This window comes from Rhinolophus hipposideros (assembly GCF_964194185.1).
Source record: "Rhinolophus hipposideros genome assembly, chromosome: 20".
NCBI lineage: Eukaryota > Metazoa > Chordata > Mammalia > Chiroptera > Rhinolophidae > Rhinolophus > Rhinolophus hipposideros.
In genome coordinates, this window is record NC_138066.1 from 16887653 (window position 1) to 16911384 (window position 23732).

The 23732-nt window shown below is 38.0% G+C and overlaps 1 protein-coding gene across 2 annotated transcripts; it reads left to right on the top strand.

The window, feature by feature from the left end:
• On the top strand, positions 1–23515 carry NUFIP2 (nuclear FMR1 interacting protein 2). 2 transcript variants are annotated; one of them, XR_013992048.1, is made up of 5 exons: positions 1–350; positions 5021–6739; positions 17388–17470; positions 18135–18167; positions 20433–23515. XR_013992048.1 is itself a non-coding variant. In XM_081029812.1 (4 exons), the coding sequence occupies exons 1-4, from the start codon at positions 71–73 to the stop codon at positions 20483–20485; spliced, it is 2085 nt and encodes a 694-aa protein (XP_080885938.1). In that variant the 5' UTR covers positions 1–70; the 3' UTR covers positions 20486–23515. The 2 variants fall into 2 exon arrangements, 1 of the variants encoding a protein (XP_080885938.1); XM_081029812.1 differs by lacking the exon at positions 17388–17470.
• Positions 23516–23732: the final 217 nt, after the last annotated feature.

Below are 23732 nucleotides of genomic sequence, written 5' to 3' on the forward strand. Positions count from 1 at the left end.
GAAGAAGCAGTCTCAGATCCTGACGGTGCAGCAGCCCGCAGCCTCAGCCAGGGAGTCCCAGCCGCTTTCAATGGAGGAGAAGCCCGGCCAGCTACAGCCTCAGCACCATCACAACCACCACCATCCACACCATCACCCCCAGCAGCAGCAGCAGCAGCAGTCGCACCACCACCACCATTACTATTTCTACAACCACAGCCACAACCACCATCACCACCACCATCACCAGCAGCCTCACCAATACCTACAGCATGGAGCCGATGGCAGCCCCAAGGCCCAGTCAAAGCCGCTGAAACATGAGCAGAAACACGCCCTCCAGCAGCACCAGGAAACGCCGAAGAAGAAAACAGGTCTGGGAGGGAGGACGAGTGGGGGAAGGGGAGTGAGGGTGGGGGGTAGGGGCGATGGGGGTGGGGCTGGATCCGGAAAGCGCGGACCGGGTCGGGGTGCTTGAGTGTTCTGTGTCAGTGTGTACTGCGACCCTTTCATTCTCCCAAATCTCGGGCTGGGCCGCGGGGTTTGCAGCGCCCTCCTTCCCCTCGGCATGGGAGAGGCCCAACCAGGCCAGTGTGACCTTCCCGGCCCCCGCCCGGGCTGGAGGAAGACCCGGAGGGTCGGCCTTCGAAGTCGAACGTTGTTCTTCTTTTCCCGTTTACCTTCTTGCGGCCCTGGAGGGATCTTAATTTGGGGGCCCTTAGTTGGGGTGAACCTAGCCCCCCCAGTCCTTCGGGGTGTAACTCAGGAAGGCCTAGAGAATCCCGACTCTGGTGGTGTCGCGAGACCCTTTTGCAGGCGGCGAGGAGAGGATAGGTGGGCAGAGTTGAGAAGTGTCCTCTCACCGCCACCTCAAGCCCACCTGTGGCCTTGGGGTTCCCATCTGGGGGGGCGGTAGGGACCCCTAGTCTCCCGGGTCATTTCCATCCCTAGACGCCCCTTTGGAGCACCGGACCCCGCGGCTCCTCCCGAGGCCGGCTCTCCGGGCCCGCTCCCCCCAGAGCCGGCGCGGCTGGAATGTTCTCTCCTCCTCGCGGGGCCGCTTCCTGTCCGCCATGTTGGAAGCCGATTCCTGTCACCGACTCCGGCGCACTGAGCGGCGGAGGGGGAAGGGTGTCGAGGGGCACCCGGCGCGGCGGAGCCGAGTGCTCAGGATCCCCCCCGGCAGTCGCCTTGCCCCCCTGCGCTGCGGGGGCGCTGCTGGCCCGTGGCCCCCCTCCCCCAGTCGCCGGCTGGGTTGTGTAACCCGGTGGCTGCCGCGCGGCCCCGGGCGGGTCCCTGGGGTGAGGGGCGGGGGCGGTTGAGGTGGGGGAGGGAAGCGGCCACGAGGGGAGCGGCCTGCGCGGGGCCCCGCGCGCCGGCCGTCGCGTTTCCCGCTCCCGGGTGAGGCGGGAGGCGCGGGCGGTCGGGGCGCGGGTCTCCAGGCAGAGCGGAGGGAGAAGGAGGCCGCGGGTCGCGGGCAGCGTCCTCGGCGCCCCTCGGGGGCGGGAGGGCTCGGGGTGGGGGGGCACATTTTGGGTAGAGGCGGTGCTGAAGGCCGGGTGGGGTCCGCAGCGGGAACCCGGCTCCCGGGTCACGAGTTTCTCTGCCACAGGAACCTCATCTTCTGCCAGGTTCGCTCACGACTCCGGCTCTCAGGCTTTCACTTGGGCCCTTTCCTTCCAGCAGTTCGTTTTTACAAGAAAAGCTTGTTCTCGCTCCCCCCACTCCCCCCCCACCTCCAACATTTACCTTCAGGGCATGGGTAGTATTTTTGAGGCGAGCGATTCCAAAAAGGATTGGATGGGGTACGGGGCGAGTTGTTTTGACCCCTATTTCTTGTCCTTAAGGGTGAACCGAGATGGCTCATCCGTGAGGTTGGTTCACTACCATCTTGCCTCGGATGAGGGAGGTTTGTTTCCATTTTGAAAGGCACGGTGTTTAAACCCTTTTCAAACCGGTACCGATCCCCAAACTCTTGTTTTTTTTTAACAAATGTTAAATTGAGGGTAAAAGTCGTTTTAGAAAAATATTTGAGGAGAAATGAACTTAAAAAGTTTATAGCCATGCGAATGTTTTAAAATGAGAGAAATGAAGGGAATGGTAAGAAAATGAATCTTAAACCTAGCATAACAAGCTGGTACTGAGAGCGGGAGAAACACTGCTTTTCTGTTGCAGACTTAATGTGATTTGAAGACTGAAATTGGAATGTCAGGCCTTCCGTTTTTGAAGGTGGTAGGGACTGATGGTGTGCAGTAGAAATGAATATGTAGATGTGTTGAGTGTTTAACCCTGAGGATTTGGAACAGTTTAAAAACTACAACACTGGATCTTTTTAACATAATATTTTTTTTCAATTTAAAGGTGAGAAAATGTTCCCTTATGGTTGCTTGGAATATAAGGCAGTATTACTGATCAGGTTGGAAAGTTGTGTTTTGTTGGCCAGGTATTAATGCATCCCGGCAGGACTCCTCTACACATAGAAGCAGATCCTGAACCATTCAAGGTGGCATCCTTCAGACTGGGTTTAGCAATTTTGAGAAACATAAACAATTTGGGATGAGCAGTTTTTCATGTGCGGCCCAATCACATTACTGTTGCTTCAGCATGCATAATGCTAATTTACTAAGCATTTGGTCCGGTTTTTTGAAATATATCTTCCAATATGTTCAGGTGGGCTTTTTTGACCCATTACCCACAAACCTATAAAAGAGGAAGATTTTCTTTATCCAGTAGAGGGCGCAAGAGAGGGTCAAATGTGCTCGGTAATTTCAGTTTCTAATCCAAAAGCTAGATTTAACAGGACTCAAGTTTTGTTGGGTCCGTTTGAAGTAGGATTAGATGCTTTAGCATGGCAGCCCTAAATAATAAAAGCACTAGGAGTCCTTTGATTTCTCTCAATTTTATAGAATTTACATTTTTCTTAAAATACCTGAGTTTTAAAAAGAAAATGTCTCTCTGGCAGACTTTGCATACCAACAAGGTTACCATGGGAAAGAATTTTATACAGAGAAATTTTGTGATTAAAACTTGGGAGTGGAAATATAGTGGCTTTTGAGCTGTTTTTAAATTGGTGATTTCTAATATCAGAGCCACTAAATATTAGTAATCTTAGGAAAAATTATTCTAGCTCACTTAAAAGTCTTGGTTTTGGTCCAGCTTAGTTTAGACATTGGATTTTTTTGGTGTTTAAGACTGCTTACCTTTGAGATCTGGAAAGTTGACAAATGGTCCCAAGGGTATAAACCTTTGTTTGGCCTGTTAGCAATGTTAAATGGTATATGTAGTTCTTCTCTTGGATTTAGAGTTGTACATGGGTAAATATCTTTTAAAATTGTTGACAGCCTCTATATTAGAACTTTCTGCTTTTCTAAAGAAAAAAGAAAAACATTGTAGAAACCATCCTAAGCAGTGATCTTTACTGTTTCATAGTTAGAATTTTCCCACCAAAAGTTTGACTTGATTGGCTGTCATATAGCCTTTTCAGCAGCCAAAAAATGAAATGTAACTCTATAGAAGTTAAAAACTTTTACAAAATATATTATCTCATGGTACAAGTTTTGTGACACTGTATTTTAGGACTGATTGCTTATGCCCTAAGTATGTTTCCTTGGATTATTTACTGAAAGGCAGTACAGTAGAAGACAATGCCTTTATTTGCTCATTTTTAATGTCCCACCTTTTCTCTGATGTAGAATGAGTGACTTAAAATTACAGGAAGTCTTGTTGGGAATCTTCCCAGACTATGTTCTGTTCCACACCAAGTTTTTAAAAACAGTGGTTCAAACTTTTTAAAAATTCTTTTTTAAATGAAAGTTTATTGGGGTGATTAAAATTCTTAGTATTCTTTATACTCTTAAAATATGCAAAGAGCTTTTAATGTGGGTTATATCTATTGATATTTACCATGTTGGAAATTAAAACAAAGTTTCAAAACAAGAATATACAAGCTCATGTACCTTTCAACCTTCACAGGCTAAAGACCCCAGAGAATGAATGAAAGTGACAAAGGCAAATTACTTGGTATTCCTATGGAATGCCCCCCTTGCCCCTAAAAAGCTTCCTTGAGAGAGAGAGAGAGACCTATTGTGCTTCGAGATATTTTGGAAACATTTAATAAAAAAGAAGATAACAAGTATCACTGTTTTACTAGTAAGGAAATGGGAAAGGTTGTTAACTCAACTGAAATCACCTATAGTAATAAATTGTTTATGGCAGTTGAAAGTCTTAAACTTGAATACTATAACAGTTCTTAAAATTAGTTACATTTCATTGTAGTTTTGTTAGTAAATGTTTTCTTACTGCATCATTAGGTTGGCAGGATGATGTAGTGATAGGAACCCATGTTCCAGGCAGATTGGAGTTCAGATTTCCAGTTCTTCAACTTCGTGACTTGGGCAAGTTACTTAATTTCTCTGAGAGTCTGTTTACCTAAATGTAAAATGAAGAAAATATATCTCATGAGTTAGAGACATTGGGACATAGGTGTTTTGGTTTTATACCGCTAACAATATGATCTAATGTCTGGGAAATGTCAAAATGAATTTAACTAATTTAGAAAAAGTTCACAGGTGTTAGATTTTTGTTTGATAGAATGCAATAGAACTGCTATGGTCATCACAAGCTATTTATAGTTTCATAGAAGTGGAGTCTTTAATTTCCCTGTAATACTGAGATTTTATCAATATAACTTGATTTTGCCCAGAGGGTAGCTCTGCTCTTTATTGTAAAGGAAATTTTATAACAGCCTTTTGAGAATGATGGGAAGGTTGATTATGTTAGATGAGAGGCATGCTCCTTAAGAGGTCATGTTCTTTCTGATCTTGGATTTTGATTTGAATGCCTGCTTAGTTCTGTCGCTTGCGTAGTGGACTTCCTAATCTGTAAAATGGGGTTGACAAAAAGTCTTCTGATGAACTGTGAAATAATAACATACAAAGCTAAAGCTCATAGCATAGTGTCTAGCACACAGTAAATATTCCTTAAATATTAGGTACTATAATTTTCATATTGTAATTTTTTTAAAAGACTTTTTTTTCCTCCCTAGGCTATGGTGAACTAAATGGTAATGCTGGAGAAAGAGAAGTACCTTTAAAGAACCTCAGTTCTGATGAAGCTACCAACCCTATTTCCAGGGTCCTCAATGGCAACCAACAAGTTGTAGACACTAATCTGAAGCAGACTGTAAAGACCAGCACCTTTGGGAAAGCAGGAATTAAAACTAGGAATTTCATTCAGAAAAACAGTATGGACAAAAAGAATGGAAAGGCTTATGAAAATAAATCTGGAGAGAACCAGTCTGTAGATAAGAGTGATGCTGTAGCAATTCCAAATGGTGTAACAAATAATTCTGGCTATATTACTAATGGTTATATGGGCAAAGGAGCAGATAATGATGGAAGTGGATCTGAGAGCGGATATACCACTCCTAAAAAAAGGAAAGCTAGGCGCAATAGTGCCAAGGGATGTGAAAACCTTAACTTAGTGCAGGACAAAATAATGCAAGAGACCAGTGTCCCAACCTTAAAACAGGGACTTGAAACTTTCAAGCCTGACTACAATGAACAAAAGGGAAATCGAGTGGATGGTTCAAAGCCCATTTGGAAGTATGAAACTGGGCCTGGAGGAACAAGTCGAGGAAAACCTGCTGTGGGTGACATGCTGCGGAAAAGCTCTGATATTAAACCTGGTGTGAGCAGCAAAAAGTTTGATGATCGGCCCAAAGGAAAGCATGCTTCTGCTGTTGCCTCCAAAGAGGATTCGTGGACCCTATTTAAACCACCCCCAGTTTTTCCAGTGGACAATAGCAGTGCTAAAATAGTTCCTAAAATAAGTTATGCAAGCAAAGTTAAGGAAAACCTCAACAAAAGTGTACAGAACTCTTCTGTGTCACCGTCTTCATCTTCATCATCTTCATCGTCTACTGGGGAAACTCAGACCCAGTCTTCAAGTCGGTTATCACAGGTCCCTATGTCAGCGCTGAAATCTGTTACTTCAGCCAACTTTTCTAATGGGCCTGTTTTAGCAGGGACTGATGCGAGTGTATATTCTCCAGGGGGTCAGCCACTGCTAAGCACTGCTGCTAATACACTAACTCCCGTCTCTTCTGGGACTGATTCAGTCCTGCAGGACATGAGTCTGACTTCAGCAGCTGTTGAACAAATTAAGTCTAGCCTTTTTATCTACCCATCAAATATGCAAACTGTGCTGTTGAGCACAGCACAAGTGGATCTACCCTCTCAGACAGATCAGCAAAACCTGGGGGATATCTTCCAGAATCAGTGGGGTTTATCATTTATAAATGAGCCCAGTGCTGGCCCTGAGACTGTTATTGGGAAGTCATCAGATCATAAAGTGATGGAGGTGACATTTCAAGGGGAATATCCTGCCACTTTGGTTTCACAGGGTGCTGAAATAATCCCCTCAGGAACTGAGCATCCTGTGTTTCCCAAGGCTTATGAGCTGGAAAAACGGACTAGTCCTCAAGTTCTGGGTAGCATTCTAAAATCTGGGACGACTAATGAGAGTGGAGCCTTATCTTTGGAACCTGGTCATATAGGTGACCTGCAAAAAGCAGACACCAGTAGTCAAGGTGCTTTAGTGTTTCTCTCAAAGGACTACGAGATAGAAAATCAAAATCCTCTGGCATCTCCTACGAACACTTTGTTAGGCTCCGCCAAAGAACAGAGATACCAGAGAGGCCTAGAAAGGAATGATAGCTGGGGTTCTTTTGACCTGAGGGCTGCTATTGTATATCACACTAAAGGTAACTCATTTGTTTCCTATGCAAACATTCTTATTTTTTTTTTTTTTTTTTTTTTTTTTTTTTTTTTTCTTTTTTAAAATTAAAGTTTATTGGGATGACAATTGTTAGTAAAGTTACATAGGTTTCAGGTGTACAATTCTGTATTACATCATCTATATATAACATTGTGTGTTCACCACCCAGAGTCAGTTCTCCTTCCATCACCATATATTTGATCAATTTTACTCTCATCTACCACCCCTCCCCCCTTACTCTCTTGTAACCACTACACTATTGTCTTTGTCTATGAGTTTTTGTTTCTTCATTTGTTTGTCTTGTTCGTTTGTTGTTTTCAGTTCTATATCCCACATATCAGTGAAATTATATGGTTCTCTACTTTTTCTGTCTGACTTATTTTGCGTAGCATAATAATCTCAAGGTCCATTCATGTTGTCGCAAATGACATTATTTTCTCTTTTCTTATGGTAGAATAGTATTCCATTGTGTATATATACCACATCTTCTTTATCTAATCATCTATCAAAGGACACTTTGGTTCTTTCCATGTCTTGGCCAACATGAATAAAGTTGCAGTGAACTTCGGAGCACATATATCTTTATGGATAAACATTTTCAGAATTTTTGGTAGATACCCAGGAGAGGGATTGCTGGGTCATGTGGTAATTCTATTCTTAATTTTTTGAGGAACCTCCACACTGCCTTGCATAGCAGCTGCACCAGTCTACATTCCCACCAACAGTGTATGAAGGTTCCTTTCAAACATTCTTATTTTTATACATTTATTAACTGTTGTGTTAATGGTGAATTTTGGAAATTACTATGAGACTTTTAAGAATTTCAGAGCTTAGTTGAGAATAATGTGAATAAGCAGCTGATAAACTAATCAGGGTCTTTGCAAATAGTATGGTTCAAGTTTAGAAGGAATGTTCACTTTTCCAATTTAAACATTTCTTTTTATACAGACAAGTATAATTGACCCCCTGCCTGGTTCCAAGAATAAAGGGGGTGGGGGTGAAAGGGTGCCTAAGGGGATGATGTTATATTTTCTCTTGAACACTCTTAAAAGTTCTTTTCAAAATTTTTCTTTGAACAGATGTTCCCGCTCTTTCGCTTTTTATATCATGCTTTTTTTTAGTGAGCTCACTTAATGGTTTTAATTTGCTTAAAATGCGTAGGAGCAGTGTTTTTGAGGAGTCCAAAAAGATGGAGTGTCGAACTATTTTTTTTTTCTTTTATAAGAAGGAATAATGGGTGCCGAATGGTAACTAGAAAATAGTTTAGACAAACTGCAATGGCAAGCACAATTAGCATTGTAGGGACCAAGCTCTTGGGAGGCTGTACTTCTCATAGCCCCAAAGCCCATGTTAAAAAGAAGCCAGATATGTTTCGAGTTCCATGCTAATAACTTTCTTAAAATATGGTTTGTTTCCTAAAGAAAAATTTCCTGTGTGGCATAAACTGATTTAAATCCATAAAGCTAATAATGAGGTTTAATGAGTAATGTTTACAACCTCCATGCTTTTGAGAACAGTGGTTTTCAGTCTTCACCTTCATCCCCCCCAACCCCCTCCTGCATACCCCCACGCACACACCTAGTATGTACTGCACATTCCCTTTTTAAAAGTTTTCAATTTTTAGAAAATTATTTTCCAATTGCTATTAACATACAATATTATATTAGTTTCATGCACATTCCCGTTTTAACAGTGGCTGATTTAGGCAGTCACTTGCAGCTGCAGGGTAGGGGCAACATATAATCAATCATACAGTGGGTTTGAGGTAATTACTGTCTTGAAGAAACTACCTCAGATATCAGTAACAAAATTGTTTATGTGACTTTCAAGCAAATTACCTATTCTGCATACCTTATCTGCAAACTAAGGCAGTGAAATAAATAGATGTCCTTTTTCTATTTTTCTTCCTTTAAAACATGAGAGTAAGTAGAATTGCCTTTTGGGAGTTTAGGAGTAGAAATCTTGGCAGACAAAATTCACCTGTCTTCACTATTCCAGCACTGTTCTTTGGAAGTAAATATGAGTTAACCAGGAGCTAGCTGGATGTTTTTAGGAAAGTTAGGGGGGGAAAGATGCTTAGTTTAAGACACATGGTTAATTATGAGTTAAATTCTGCCGGGTTGTTTCTGGTAAATTCTGTTGGGTGTTTTTGGTGTTATTTTCTGTGCTATCTGCCTTTTAGAGACCATTAATTGTAAAATCTTTACCAAAGTATTTTGTACTGGTGGTAATTGTGTGAGATTGAGAAGATATTTGGTTATTAGGTTCTCCCACATCTTGCAAAAGATGCTGGGACAGCTTGTTCCATTAGGTGGTTGGTTGGTGGTTTGGTGTGTAATTTTTATTATGGAGAACTGCAGGCCTTTTAAAATGGGAGTATTAACTTCTAAGTATTCCGTATGCATTCTCCCTATGGATAGGCTAAATATGACATCAGTGGTATTTATTTAGATAAAATAAACTACATGGGTGCAGTTTTATTTAGTTTTGCTGGTGTTACTGAAAAATTTGCTTTACTAAAGTGTGTCAGTTTAAGTTTTGTAGTTGGATGTTATTGAGATTAAATTGGTATAGATTGTTCACACCACTCCCCTTCCCCCAATAACATAATTAAATCAGTTCAATTAGGTCCCAGAGTGGCAGGTTCTTTGAATTCCTGCCAAGTGTAGATTGGTTCATTAGGTCACTAATTTGTCTTTGAATTTGTTTTGAATCACAACCTTTTTGAAGATCTGCAGATCTTTTTCATAAGTGAAGGCCTGCGTTTTTTTGTTGTTATTTTGTTTTTTAACAAAAGTTTTCTGAAACTCTGAAAGAAGTAATAATCACTTGGGCATATTTGGAAGGTTCTTTAAAAGAGCATCTGTATTATTTTCTTGGACCTTTAATGCAGTCTTTAAATGTTCAAAAGTAATCTCTTACTAAGTGATTTGAAGTTAGGCTTAGAAATTCTATGCATACCTCTTAACTTCACAAATAAGCCCTTCAACAACTTTATTTGGAAATAGGTAAGAGGGTGCTTTATGTTCAGTAGGAATGGTGCATCTTTTATATTAAACAATTGCAGCCTTGGAAGGGAAGTACTGCAGATTTTTAATAATTGAGGGTATGAAATGAAGGTACATCGAGGTGTAAAAAGGGTTCAGTGGGAATTCTGCTTCTTGGAATTTTTCTTTTAGTTTTTGATATATATTATGCTACTAACTTAAGAAATAAGACTGCTAATCTTTGTTATCTAGGGGCATGTAGTAACATTAAATAGCAGTACCACTATTTGAGGTGAGAGGTAGATCTTATTTATCTAAAGTGACACTTAAGAGGCAAAACTTTAATAAAAGTGATAATCTTTTTAAATTGATTATGAAGTAATTTAAGTATACATAAAATCCATTTTACATAGTACAATGAACCACAATGTATCCAGCATCTAGCTTGGACATTAAAAAGCATTGTCATTCTTGTTTCACTTATCCACTTTCACACTTTTTTTTTCCCCCCAAGTCAGGTTGTTGTCCTTTCAATCTTAGTTGTGGAGGGTGCCGTTCAGCTTCAAGTTGTTGTCCTTTCAGTCTTAGTTGTGGAGGGCACAGCTCAGCTCCAGGTCCAGCTGCCATTGCTAGTTGCAGGGGGCGCAGCCCACCATCCCTTGCGGGAGTCGAACCCGCAACCAACAGCCATCTGGGAGCTCAGCGGCAGCTCAGCTCAAGGTGCCCTGTTCAATCTTAGTTGCAGGGGGCGCTGCCCACCATCCCTTGCGGGACTGGAGGAGTTGAACTGGCGACCTTGTGGTTGAGAGCCCATTGGTCCATGTGGGAATCGAACCGGCAGCCCCAGTTAGGAGCATGGAGCTCTAACCGCCTGAGCCACTGGGCCGGCCCCCCGCCTTCACACTTTTTTTGGTAGGAGTTTTTAAAAGCAAATTCAGGCGTAACATTTGACTAGATGATACTTTGAGTATGTTAGAGCGATAACTTTTAATGCACATACCCAGGACATAAAAACTGTTGCCTCATTTAAAGTAGTTACTCAGAATTCTTAGTTTAGTGGAACTCTTTGATTTGTTACATGCTTATAGCATTAGATTCTAACTTTCTGAGGTGAATCTTTGGTTTTGAAATGTTTTAAGTCACTTGAAGCCAAGTCTGTTGAAATAAGGTAAATTGGTGTGAGTTGTGTGTTTGGTCAGTGTTAATTTAAACCAGGTTGATTTATCTTGCCTGGCTAACATTGCACTGAAGGATATCAAGCATTCAAAATGCTGACATTTTGGAATATTCATTAAAGGTAATTTGATATGGTAAATTTTACCCGGCAAATAGTGACTCAAGGGGGATGAATAAAATAAGATTTAATCCTTGATGGTTGGGGTGAGTGAACATGAAAGCTGTTTAGCATAAAATATCCCTGAGGCAACTCTAGGCTATTGCATGAAATTTTAAACATTTGTTTCTCTATTGCCTCCTCAGTAGGCAGGTTATTGGCATAAGTGATTTGATTCACTAGGTCAGGGTTGGGCCCTGGAATTTAAAAATAATAACTCACTAAATGGTCCTAATTTTCATCTAGGACTGAGAACTCTAGGTCTAGAGAACTTTCCTCAGTTTAATCTTCTTTTCCCTTTGCCACAATTTTCTGTACTACTAAGGAGTTGTGCTATAATGTGTGTGTGTTTTCCTTTCCCTTATGATGTACCTACCATAGGCAAAGTACTTTAGTTAGGGAAGACTTACTTTGACAGGGTGAGCCTTTTCCTTTAAAGAACTGTATCAAGTAGAGGAGAAAACAATATACAAGTTTATATGGTAAAATTTTAAATGTCATAAGGAAGGATACAAATAACTAGAAGGTTTCAGTGGAGAAAGAATTTAATGGAGTAAAAAAGGGAGTAAGTGCACAGTATGTTTTCATGGGAAAAGTCAGCCTTGAAACTGGGTGTTGATGGATAGGGGACATTTTTTACTTACAGAAATGCAGAAAAGAGGAAGATAAAGAATAGAAAAGTTGGAGAATCATGAGTAAATGTGAACATTGGACGAGATCCTCTTTGGATGGGCTGAGGGGGATGTAAAAGAGAAGGAAGATAAGTTGCTGCCAGATCTTGGAGGTTTTTAATTTCAGTCTGGAGGCAGAGGGAGTCATTGAATATCAGGGAGCTAGGCTGGTGGAATGGAAGTAATTTAAACTAACAGAAGATAGGGGTTTTAATGCTGCTCTTCCCAATTCTTGTGTACTTGGGGAAATCATTTATCATTTTTAAGCCTGGCTTTCCTGATTTTATAAAATAAGTATCAGCCTTTGTTTTGTCCTATCAGATTGTAGTCAAGTGCTTTAAAAATGAGTTGGTATTAAGCAACTGGCTTGTAGATCTGTGTTACCAATTGGTAGGTAGATTGGAAGCCATTTTTCTGATGACTAGAAATAGAAGATCATTTAGACCAGGAGTGTCAAAACTTTTTTCACCGTTTGTTACCAAGGGCCATATGCGATAAAATACACAAACAGCCAGGCCACTCACTCGAGGTGAAGTGCGTATTGCCTCACCTGGTTTATTTAAGTAAACTAAATATGTTTTTGGAATTTGCTGCAGGCCAATTAACAAAGGATTGCGGGCCGCAGTTGGCCCGTGGGCCGCAGTTTTGACACCCCTGATTTAGACTCTTGGAATAGTTCAGGGAGAGAAATAACCAAGATTTTCCCCTTTGTATTTGCAGTCATGTGAATGTATTTATTTTTTTAGGTTGGGTAAGGGCACAAAAAACTGATAAATATTTCAGGATATGAAGAGACAAGAGTTCACAGAAGAATCTGAATATTAAATTTTCTCCTTTTTAACAATGCTTAATAAGTATTTTCACCTTCATTTTATTACACTAGCTCCATGATTTCTTCACCGCTGTCTTTCTAATAATCTTATTAATAAGTGCCTGCAGATTTGAGTTTGGTTTCAGCCCTAGTTCAATTTACTAGATTTGGGAAAGATCCTTTTTTTTTTTTCCTCTGAGATTATAGGAATGTATCTAACAAGTAATTCTTATGACAGAAGATCCTTTTTTCCCCAGTGACTTGCCATTTTAACATCTATACTGGGTGCTTGATTTCTCATTAAGTCTCCTTTAGGAGTGCAATAATAATGAATTTACTTCAGTATTAGTCTAAAAGGTAGCTTGTAAGGAATTTATGGAAGCTAAAATTTAATCCTCAGATTTCATTAGCGTAAGTCCTGACGGTGAGGGAAGTAACCACCCATACTATAAAACAGAAATTGTCTATTTATTAAAAGTAAACAGGATTAGAACAGTAGAATTATAGCAGTAGAAATGAGCAAAAAAAGCACAAACCCTTGGGCTCTGAGTTTCTATTGTGTGTATTAAGAGGTGGTCCAGACATTTCTGTTTAGTCTGCTTTTGTGTAGCTCCAAATTGGGAATATAGGATTGAAATTGATAAACTGAAGAGTTTGTTAAGCATTTACTGAAAAGGCTGTCATTTCTAACTACCTTAATGAAATTTGCTAAAAACATGTTGCATTTCTCTATGGGTATAGTCAAATGTAAAAGAAAAGGGTGGGGAGAAATTTCTGACTGACAACTTTGCAGGTACAATGAACTGGTTGAAAAAGAGGAAATCAGAATAGCAAAACACGGTGAAGCTAGTGATCATCAAAAGATCGGCAAATCTGGATTAGGAGGAGGAAAAAACAATTTAAATTTGTGCCACCTCCCCTGCCGAGTTTTACAAAATTTGATGTAAAATGGCTTAATAAAGGGTTGGAAGACATGATGAGTGGAAAATTGATCTGAGGTTCTCAATTGTGGGAGTCAGCTTGTTTATCCTTGCATTTGTTGTGTTTCTTTTTGTGGGGGGAGTGGAGAGAGCCATTATGTGTTTTTTAAATGTTTAATGATTTTTTTTTTAATGTTCTATTCAGTTGTAAAGGCAAAAAAAAAATAAGCCTCTACTTGGCTTTAATATTTATTTATTTCACCAAGCATTGTGCGAAGCATTGGTGATGAGTAGATGAAAAGAGGGTTCGTGTCATTAAACAACTCTAATAGGGAAATCTAGATGGAAAGAAATATATTAGTGGCTTATTTATTGTATAAGGAGAGTCAGAATATTTTAGGTAGAGGAAATAATGTTTGAAGATTGCCAATTCAATTTGTTTCAAGGAAGGTAAAAGGTACAAGGTTAAACTTTAATTTGGTCATCTAGTTTATTGATAGACCAACCGCTGTGTCAAAAGTGAGGCTCGACTGATGGAAGAAGAGGCCAGTTAAAAGACAGCTACAGAAATGTTCATAAGATACCACTCGGTAGACCAGGGCAATGGTACTGGGCTAGAGAAAAAGGGATAAGTGACTAAAAAGTTACAAGTGTCTTAACTTTGGGTAACACTCCCTGTCTAAATTCTCTAGTTTGCATTTCTTTAATTTTACCCATTCTCCTACTTTCTACATTTTCAGCATAATAATCTTTCTGGTATCGTTCTCTTTCCCTCAAATGTTCATGTTCCTTCAGCCCCCTTTTTATGATATTCTATCCTCTGGGTTATCTCATCTAATTCTATCCCTAGTAAATTTACCACTTCTTCATCTGCTGTTACTGAGTTCAGACCACATATTTTCAGTATCACCACTCCAGTTATACATATATAAAACTGAATTGTTTTCCAAAACCTGCTCTTTCCTGCCTTCCTTTCTCGGTGGGAATTAACATATAACCCTTATCATTAGGTTATATATGCCCTGTCTCCAACATCTCCATTTTTTTATTTTCCATCTAGTACAACTGTCCTAACTACTTTTGCAGTAACGTTTACTGGGCTTTTTGTATTGTCATTGTATCCATTTTCTTCAGTTGCCTCAAGGACTCATTACTAATAATTAGTACAATAACCTTAGATTTCTTCAGTGGTTTCCCTTTGCCTATATGATTAAATAATAAACTTCTTCATAGATGCCTTTGTGCTATTCTCTCTTTAGAAAAGCTGCCTTACTCTAATAAGCTCACAGAGGCAGAGTCTTTCTGTTTTTGCTTCCTCCCTAGCCCCTAGATAATACTTTTTAATCCACTGGGAATTAAGAATTTGCAGGTAATTGGACATTTACTACAAGAAGCATTATGATAGGGAGCTATGTAAAAAAGTAATCTTCTTTTAAAAATTGAATATTCAACTTCATTTAAGTGGGTTAGAGGCATAACTAAATATTTGAAAATTTTGATACAGTAAAATTTCAGATTTGGATGGTGGTCTAAATTACAGAATTTTAACCAAATTGTGTACTTTAGTATAGCTTAAGAAAAGAAACTTTTATTTATATTAGCGGGTTTAGCCCTGTGGCCGTTTCTCAGTAATTATTTGCATAATTGGATGCTGTGATCTGTCTTTAAAAAGAACTGGGAGGTTAAAGACTGTGTGTGTAGAAGAGGGAGGTAGTAAAAGGAAAAATTAATTACTATGTTATGATTTTGTATAGTTAAATGTTCCTTCTGTAGCCTTTATATTCTTCATCTGTTCAGCTTCTCTTGTGATAGTTAAAATTATACAAAGTAACTCATTTCATGTTTAGTATCTGAATTGAAACTTTGTAGCCTAAAAGAGGGAAAAATGTTTTTCCTAAGTGTTCTCTAGCCTAGGTTCTGTTAGTCTCAGTAGGGTTGTTTAAACATGGCATATAATCATGCAAACAATAGTTGATTAATTTTCCTTCTGATTTTAACTTTGTTTCATGGAAACTTGAATTCTAATCAAGGAAATTATTTAGCTACTAGTTATAAAAGTAATTACTATTAAGTAACAGGAATGAAAATTGCATTCCCGTTGTACTACGCAGATAATGCCGATTTATTTCTTAGGTAGAAACTAGGCTGGCCAATGGCTAATTTTTTAGCTTGGTCATACTTCTCTTTTCCCTCAAAAGTCATGATCAGATTTACTAATTCAGAGCCCATATTTGAAGATAATAAAACTTTCTTACCAGAAATCATTTAAAATCTATAATAGTAGAGTAAAACCTAAAGGTGAAATGTTCTAGTTTGAGCTAAAGAAATGTCTACAATCCATTAAAGAAAATGGGTGTTTGCAAATTCAGTTGACCCTTGAATAACATGAATTTGAACTACACGGGTCCATTTATGTGGATTTTTTTCAATAAATACTGTACTGTTTTTCATCCACAGTTGGGAGTCTATGGATGTGGAGGGCTGACTGTGTACATTGATATGAGCCATTTTATATAAGGGACTTGAGCATCCATAGAATTTGGCATCTGCAGGGTGTCCTAGAACCGATCCCCTGCAGATACTGAGGAGCAACTTAGATTTTGGAGGAATCGAAAGTTATACTCAGACTTTTGACTTCACAGGGGACTGGTTCCCCTAACCCCCACGTTGTTCCAAGGATCAACTGTAGATACTTTTGTCTTTATTCCTAAAGTAGTTTGGTTGCTTTTGGGACTCTTGAGTATAGTTCCCCCCACCTCCACCCCAGCAAAAAGCCCAGGGATTAGTTGGGGTTTGCTGTGAGGAAGAGGAAAGGAAATGTTATAGCATAGGCAGGCTAAAATGAAAAGTTTGATTGTTACTTTTTTTCTCAACATTCAACTAAGTATAGATTTATCTTTGCATTAAGTAAACTTACAATGATGAGCATCAAGCAATCTGTGTGTACAGAACTCCAGTGTTTGTTGCAAAATGTGACATTTCTGTACTTTCAGTAAAAGAAAAAATGTTGGTTGTGTTGGATTGATTTTTTTACAGTCACGTCAACCAAGGAAATGCTTATCTTTGAATTTCTTAAAATAAGACATTCTGAGATACAGAAATTTGTAGGATAACAGCTCTAATGATCAACTATTCCTAACTGTCTGAAACTAATGGAATTAGAAATTATTTTGGAGTGATTAAATATGAGTGCCTTCATTAGAATTCCCTTTCTGGTGTGTCTTCTTTTTTTCCAGATTAAATTGGTTACAATTCTCTCTCCTTCTCAGACCCCATAGGAGAGGGGAATTTTCCTGGCAATCTGTGGTGGGCATCTGCCCAGCAGTTTAAAGGCCATAACATCCAACTAAGCTCTTGGGTGGACCAAGTAGCAACCAGTGTATTATTTCCCAGTCTTGGTTTAATCAGAATTGCTGTGATACTTTTAATGGGATTTTATCTGGATAATTACTTTGATCATTTTGAATAATTAACCTATTGCTCCAAATATCCAGTTCTTACAAATTTTCAAAAAATCTTAGCAGTTTTTTAGAAAGTAACTTTGATGGGGGTGGGAGAACTTGGTCAGAGAGAGTGATTTTAATCTTAGATCTATACACCTATTTTCTTTTAGCCTCGGGGAGGGATTATGTTATACCTTAAAACTACAACCCATGTCCAGATATATGCCATCTTAATGAGCTCCAGCTTTCTTTTAATATAATTGGTTACTGATAAATACAGAAAACAATTACACAGCATCCAGTTATATAGAATCGTCAGCTTTTTGTCTTTTCAAAATGGTAGTTGTATGGCCACGGGAAGAGCACTTACTTACTTTCAGTGTTATTTTTAGCTCGTTCCTATTACTAAGTAGTTTTTGTTTATATTAATATCCTCATAGAATATTTCCTTTCGTGGTCCAATTCTTAGGTTCTTGCGGTATAATAGTCATCTACTGTCTTATTCATCAAGACTTCAAATATCCCCTCTGAAGCTTTCTAGTGTGCTTCCAGGTAGTTTTTCTTGCTTCCTTTCTGTATGTTACTATTGTTTGGTCATGTACATATTTCCCTTATTGTAAGACACCAGAGTAAGCACATTATGGATAATCACATTTGGATGTAATTGGAGCAAATGAGGAATTGTATGTTATTGATGGATATGGTTAAGCATAAGAGTAGATGTGGTTTGAAGAACAGAACCATTTGCTTGTTGTAAAGAGTTAAGTAAAATTTTAATAAGGCATTTTAAATATCAAGCTTAATCATTTGATGAATGCTTCATTCAGCAGACTTAGGCACCTTATGGAGGCGTGGTGGGTTGCCCCAAATATACTTGATTTTTTAAAATAACAATGAGCTATTGTTAGAGATGATATAGAGAAATATTTTATGAATAGCATGCTTCTTAATATCTGTGCTGTTTGTGTAGACAAAATTGTTCTCTTGGCAATTAGATTTCAGATAATTGACTTTCTGTCATCATGAACACTTAAGGCAATCTGAATTATAGGAAAATAAGAATTGTTTTGTCTGAGCTTCATAGAATTGTGCTTTCAACCCTGCCTTCAGCCCAGCAATAACCAGTACAAGGGTTTTTTAGACTTAAAATGAAAAGTTTTAAAATTTGCTCTACAAAACTTAGTGTATAAAGTCATTCTTTTTTTTTTCTTTGCAGAAATGGAATCTGTTTGGAATTTGCAGAAGCAAGGTAAGAATGGTTACCTGAAATGTTAGTACTAATTACTATGCATTATTTTGGGGTGGCCAAAATATGAGTAGTGGCCTACGAAATAAACAGATTTTGTATTTTGTGTTATTTAATAACTGCAATCAAAAGGCACTAGCTACTGTACCAGGACTACTTAAGGATGGGGTAACACTGTAAGTGAAAACAATATGAAAATATTCTTCATCTGCTAGACGAAGAATATGAAATTTTTCTTGATGATGAAAGTAAAGCAGACCATAAATATTTTCTTAAGCCAGGAAACCAACATGAGTAAGTGTTTCCACGTATGGCCAGTCTTTATCTGTATTTGTGTGACCAGAGGTAGCCTAGGAAGTGAAATTCATAGTTGAAAAAAAATTACCTGTTTTAGAAACCTTATTTGGGCTGTATATTCTCTGAAAAGATGGTTAGAAATCTAAAGAATAGCAAATTAGCTTCCTTCACACACACACACACCCTCCCATCCCTAATAAATAAGACGTGACTAGCAGCAGGACAGAGGGACTGGATAATCCATATCTGGATTATTTAGATTTTTCAAAAAATTGAAATTGGTTACCTTGTTTTGTACACCTGAAACTAATAAATAAATAAATTTATGAAAAAAATAAAATAAAATAAAAAATAAATAAATAAATAAATAAATAATAATAAAACAAACAAACAAAAAAAAGACCTTTATAGTTTTTCAGATAACTACGTTGATTATCACATGACATTGTGTACTTTACTAAATAAATAAATCCAATGTTAATGAAAAAGCAAAAAAAAAAAAAAATTGAAATTGGTTATCCTAATTATTGTGTGCCTTCTTTCTAAATACGGTAAAATAGTTGTGAAATACCTGAAATGAAGTGAGAGATTTTGTTTGGAGAGGTGATCACACTAATAGATTTGGGCTTTCAGAACCCTGCAACTGAATTGTATTTCACTCCCTCTCTACTTTGCTAGTTAATATGAGTGGATTTTAGATGAATGTGAAATTCGTAAAATTTCAGAACTTGAAGGATGTTACAAATTCTCTTCAGTTAGTAAACTGAGGCCCAGAGAGGTTACTATATAAGCTAGAAAGTGGCAGGACTAGAATGTAGGTTTTCCTGATTTCCCAACATTGCTCCTTCTTCCAACACACTCTTGTTCTAGGGCCAGGTCTTTTTCTGTCTAACACAGTGGTGACCTGAAGATAACTAGCAAGCTCTTAAATTATTTTGAGTTGCTCTGTGTGTCTTTAAAAGTAGGTCTCCGTTTTTACTGTAAAATGGCTATTAACTATTAAGAATGAGCATTATCTTCATGGCAGGTTGCTAGTGGATGGCCCTTGGAGTGCTAGAAAGGATATTATATATCTCTGGACTAAGTTAGATTGATTCTTAGGCTTAGGTGAGCTTGAGTGCCTCAGTATTATTTTCAGGCCTTTATAGTTTTCTGTTAGGTGACAAGTTTTTTTGGTTTCCTTTTTTTAATTAAAGCATGTATGCTTTTAAAAGTTCTTGTGATAGGTAGAAGTAGTATGCAAAAAAAAAACAACCACCATTGCTTCTTGAGAAGAAGGTAGCATACAGCTAAATAGTAGGAATTTAGAATAACACTGGAGTCTTTGTCCAGATACTTTCTGTTTTTATACTTTGAACGCAGGAGGACCACAGGCTTTTGCTATTTCTGAGAATAAAGGCTGGTGGTGCTATGGGAAATTAGGAAGAAGGAGGAAATAAGTCATGATTAGGGCTAAACTAGTAGTATGGCCAAATTGACTTAACCTGAAGTTTTTGGTGCTAGGTGTTACTTGAACAATTCCTTACTAGGCAATCCACACTGGTTAAAATAAAATTTGACTTCATTTTGCTGAGAAGAACAAATAAATCCAGGTATTTATTTTAATATTGAATTATGATGACTTAAGCTTTTTTCTTTGTCTGCTTTTTTCAAGTATACTACTTTCATAATCAGGAGAAACTCTTAAAGAAAAACCCTTGTTAACTGAACTCAACACTCTAATCTGTGGGAGTTAAGGCCCTCATTGGCTGTTGCTGGGAATCCATTGAGTTGCTGGACTGTTGGGTTGAGAAAAAGTGGATCACACATGTGTTAATACAGAGAGGAAATGGTCTTTAAATTGTATTTTCATTAAAAAGTGGGTAGTTTTAAATGATGATGGTTATTTGGAATTTATTATTAGAATGTGGACGTTTGGGGATTCCAGATCTTATTTTTATTTATGTATTTATTTTTTAACCTTCCCTCCAGATCCCAAAAGGATAATCACTTACAATGAAGCCATGGATAGTCCAGATCAATGAAGGACCAGACTGCCTATTTGTAACCTTTCTGCAGCATTAGAGCCACCGTTCATGGGGGACACAAGGCTTTTATGCTCCTAGATCTCTTCAACGCAGCAGAGGAACCATAAGTAGAATCACAGGATAATATATATACATATATATATATATATATACATATATATATATAGTTATTTAAAAAAAGGCAACTGAAAGTAATTAGACTTCTTAAGGAATCAAATTTATTTCAAGAGACTACACATGGTTATTTAATCTCCGGTACTGAATAGTTTTTTTTTCTTTTTCCTTTTGTTAATTTTTGTTTTTAAGTGTGAATGCAAGTGGTTAATGAATATAGACTTGTTAACAAGCGTGGTTCTAAAGTTCTGCTGTCATCAACTTGGGCAACAAATGACCCACTGGAAAGGCAAATCCACTTAAAAGATCTCTGTATCTTATTCTGTGACTAATGTGATACACTAATCACGGGGAACCCAGAATGATTCAACATTTTCCCCCATTCCTCCCTTGATCTTTTGGTTATCCTTTGAGCCCTGCGAGAATGCTGGATAAATGCTTTGAAGTTTGCAGGGGTGTATTTTTTTAGCGAATATGATTTGCATGTCTTGCCAGGAGTTAAGAAGCCTCTGTGGGGTATTGGGGAAATGTTCTCTTTCTTTTTCTTTTTTCTGGGGTGGGGACAGGGGAGGGCATTGAAGTTCTACAATTCTGGAATAGTTGGTGGTACATAATTCACTTGGGTTTGGTTACATATTGGACTTAACAAGTGAAGAATCCATGAGAGTAATTTTTTTAAAAGTTACAGAACAAATAATTGGCTTTAGAGATTTAATATGGAAAAATATTCCTATGCCCATATTTTAATGTAATTGTGTAAGTGGGAGCAAAAATATATTCTGCTTTTCAACTGTAGGTGCTCCAGACTTGCTCTGTCACTAACACTAAATGTGCTGTTTTCCTTGTTTTTCATCAAACATCTAAAGAGAAACTTCTGTACCTTTCTGTAAATTCTCTTTTAATTTTTCAGAATTGCCTAAAAGGGGAAGAAAAAAAGTCCATGAAAACTATAAAACTTTTCATGTTTTTAGCCAGTGAGGAGGTAATAAACCCTGCCTATAGAGGGTGTGTTTTCATGCAAACTATACTTCTGAGCTTATTAGCTTCTAATTATATCTTAATAAATATATTTTATTACTAGAGCAAAATGGGTTTTTTAAAGAAAATAATGTGAAATTCTGGAAATTTCCTTTTGGGCAGAGAAGAGCATTAGCCCTGTCTTATCATCACATTGCCATCCTGTTGCACTGCAGCTTGTATATAGCATGCTAAAATAAGCTTTTTGTGTGTGTGGAGAATTGAAGGGTCCAATTTATGGTTGGATGATGTTAGTGGCATAAAAACAAGTTCTCTGGCCTTACGTAGCATCACATACACACACACACACACACACACACACACACACACACGGAGAGAAGAAATTAGTATATCCATGTATGTCAAATACAGGTTAAAATAGCAGGGCATTTATATAGAGAAGAGTAGTCTTCTAATAAAAGTAGACTGGATCCCCTGGGGTATTTGGGGAGAAAGTAGCTACTTTTGCTCAACCCCTTTGCTTAAGAAATACCCAGTTTTGAGCGACTGTAGTATGGATGAATTTTCTTGTTTTGTTGACTATTTAAGGCTTTTAACAAGTAGTTTGTGAAAGAAGCTGTTGGATTCAACATAGAATAGAGAAAATTATCTTTATAGTCTGGATTTCTGCCCTGCTTAGATTTTAAAAGTATAAGCATGGATTGCCAATTCCACTTGATGTAAACAAAACTTTATACACCATATATATGTGTGTATATATATATATATATATATATATATGTATGTGTGTGTGTATATATATACACACACACACACACACACAAATAACTTATTGTATCAGTCCAGGTTCAGAAACTTGTGGTAGGCCAGTTCCAGATAGTTTCATTTCACCTGTAAACTGTATCACTTTTACTGATAATTGTAATTTTCCAATGTATAATATGTTTACAGATGTGCCCTGCATTTAGTCTGCCTTGTTCCTATTTTGATTTTTGTTGAGTCTCCTGCCTGCTTGCCAAAAGCTAGGATGCTTCAGGCCCGTGTACAATTAAAAGTAGAGGCATCTTTGAGCTTTAAAGCATTGAACAAACTGGAAAATGCAACATACCACATACTGAAGTGAAAGAAGTCTGTGTTTTTGTGTTACTTTTTTTAAATAAAAATTTTCAAAAAGTTGAAAAAAAGATATAAGGTTGATTAAAGGGAAAAAAAAGGCTCCAGTTTGTTTTATAGGTTTTAAAGTTCTGCTGTGTGTTCAATTGCCTTGTGTAACCACTTGTCGCCTTAGGGCCAGATTCCAACCCTACTCCCAAGCCCCACTACTTTTTTTAAATGTCAAATTTGCTTGCCTGGAATTTTAAATCTCTTTCGTCTCACAACTCATAAGACACTTTCTGGGTCTGTGACATACAGAGGTTGAATGAATATATATTAAAAAAGAAAGAAAGAAAAACCAGCCACCGTCCGAATGGGGCTGGTTTAAATTTAGAAGCAACACTTAGACAGTTATCTCCAGAAAGCTGTTGTTGCTTTCCTACTTCCCTTCCATATCCCTCAGGCCTCCATGTTTAAAGAAGCCAAAAAGAGAATGTACCCCTTCTGTTTGTCCAAAGGTTTTTGAGAGTCTCATTTCTAAATGAAACAATGCAACATTTCATTTTGATTTTTCCACTGAAATTTCCTTGATTATATGGTTAGAGGTATATAGTTAGAAATTTCTCTTAACCTTCTGGGAATCCTAGTGCCCCATCATATTAACTGTCAGTATTTTTGGGCATTGGGTTAATGGACTTAATTGCCTAGGTACAAGCAGGACTTTGGGACAGATATCCTTTGTGCTGTTTGGTAACATTTAACTCTACTTGTCATAATCTTTCTCCTTAGGTCCTCACACAATTCCTTACAGAGCACTTATTAAAAAAACAAAAATCTTAAGAGTTGATCTGTTTTCTGATTATTTTTGTGTAAGCTTCTAAACAAACTTCAGCTGTGATCAATTTAGCACATTTAAATAACATTAATGTGTTATTGTTTGGTATAAAGAATTTTCCTTCAACTCAGAGTATTAGTACTGTAGCATAAACCAAATACAGTCTAGAGGGGATTTTTAACATCCCTCCATTATAAAGACTGAAAAAGGTGTGTGTCTGTG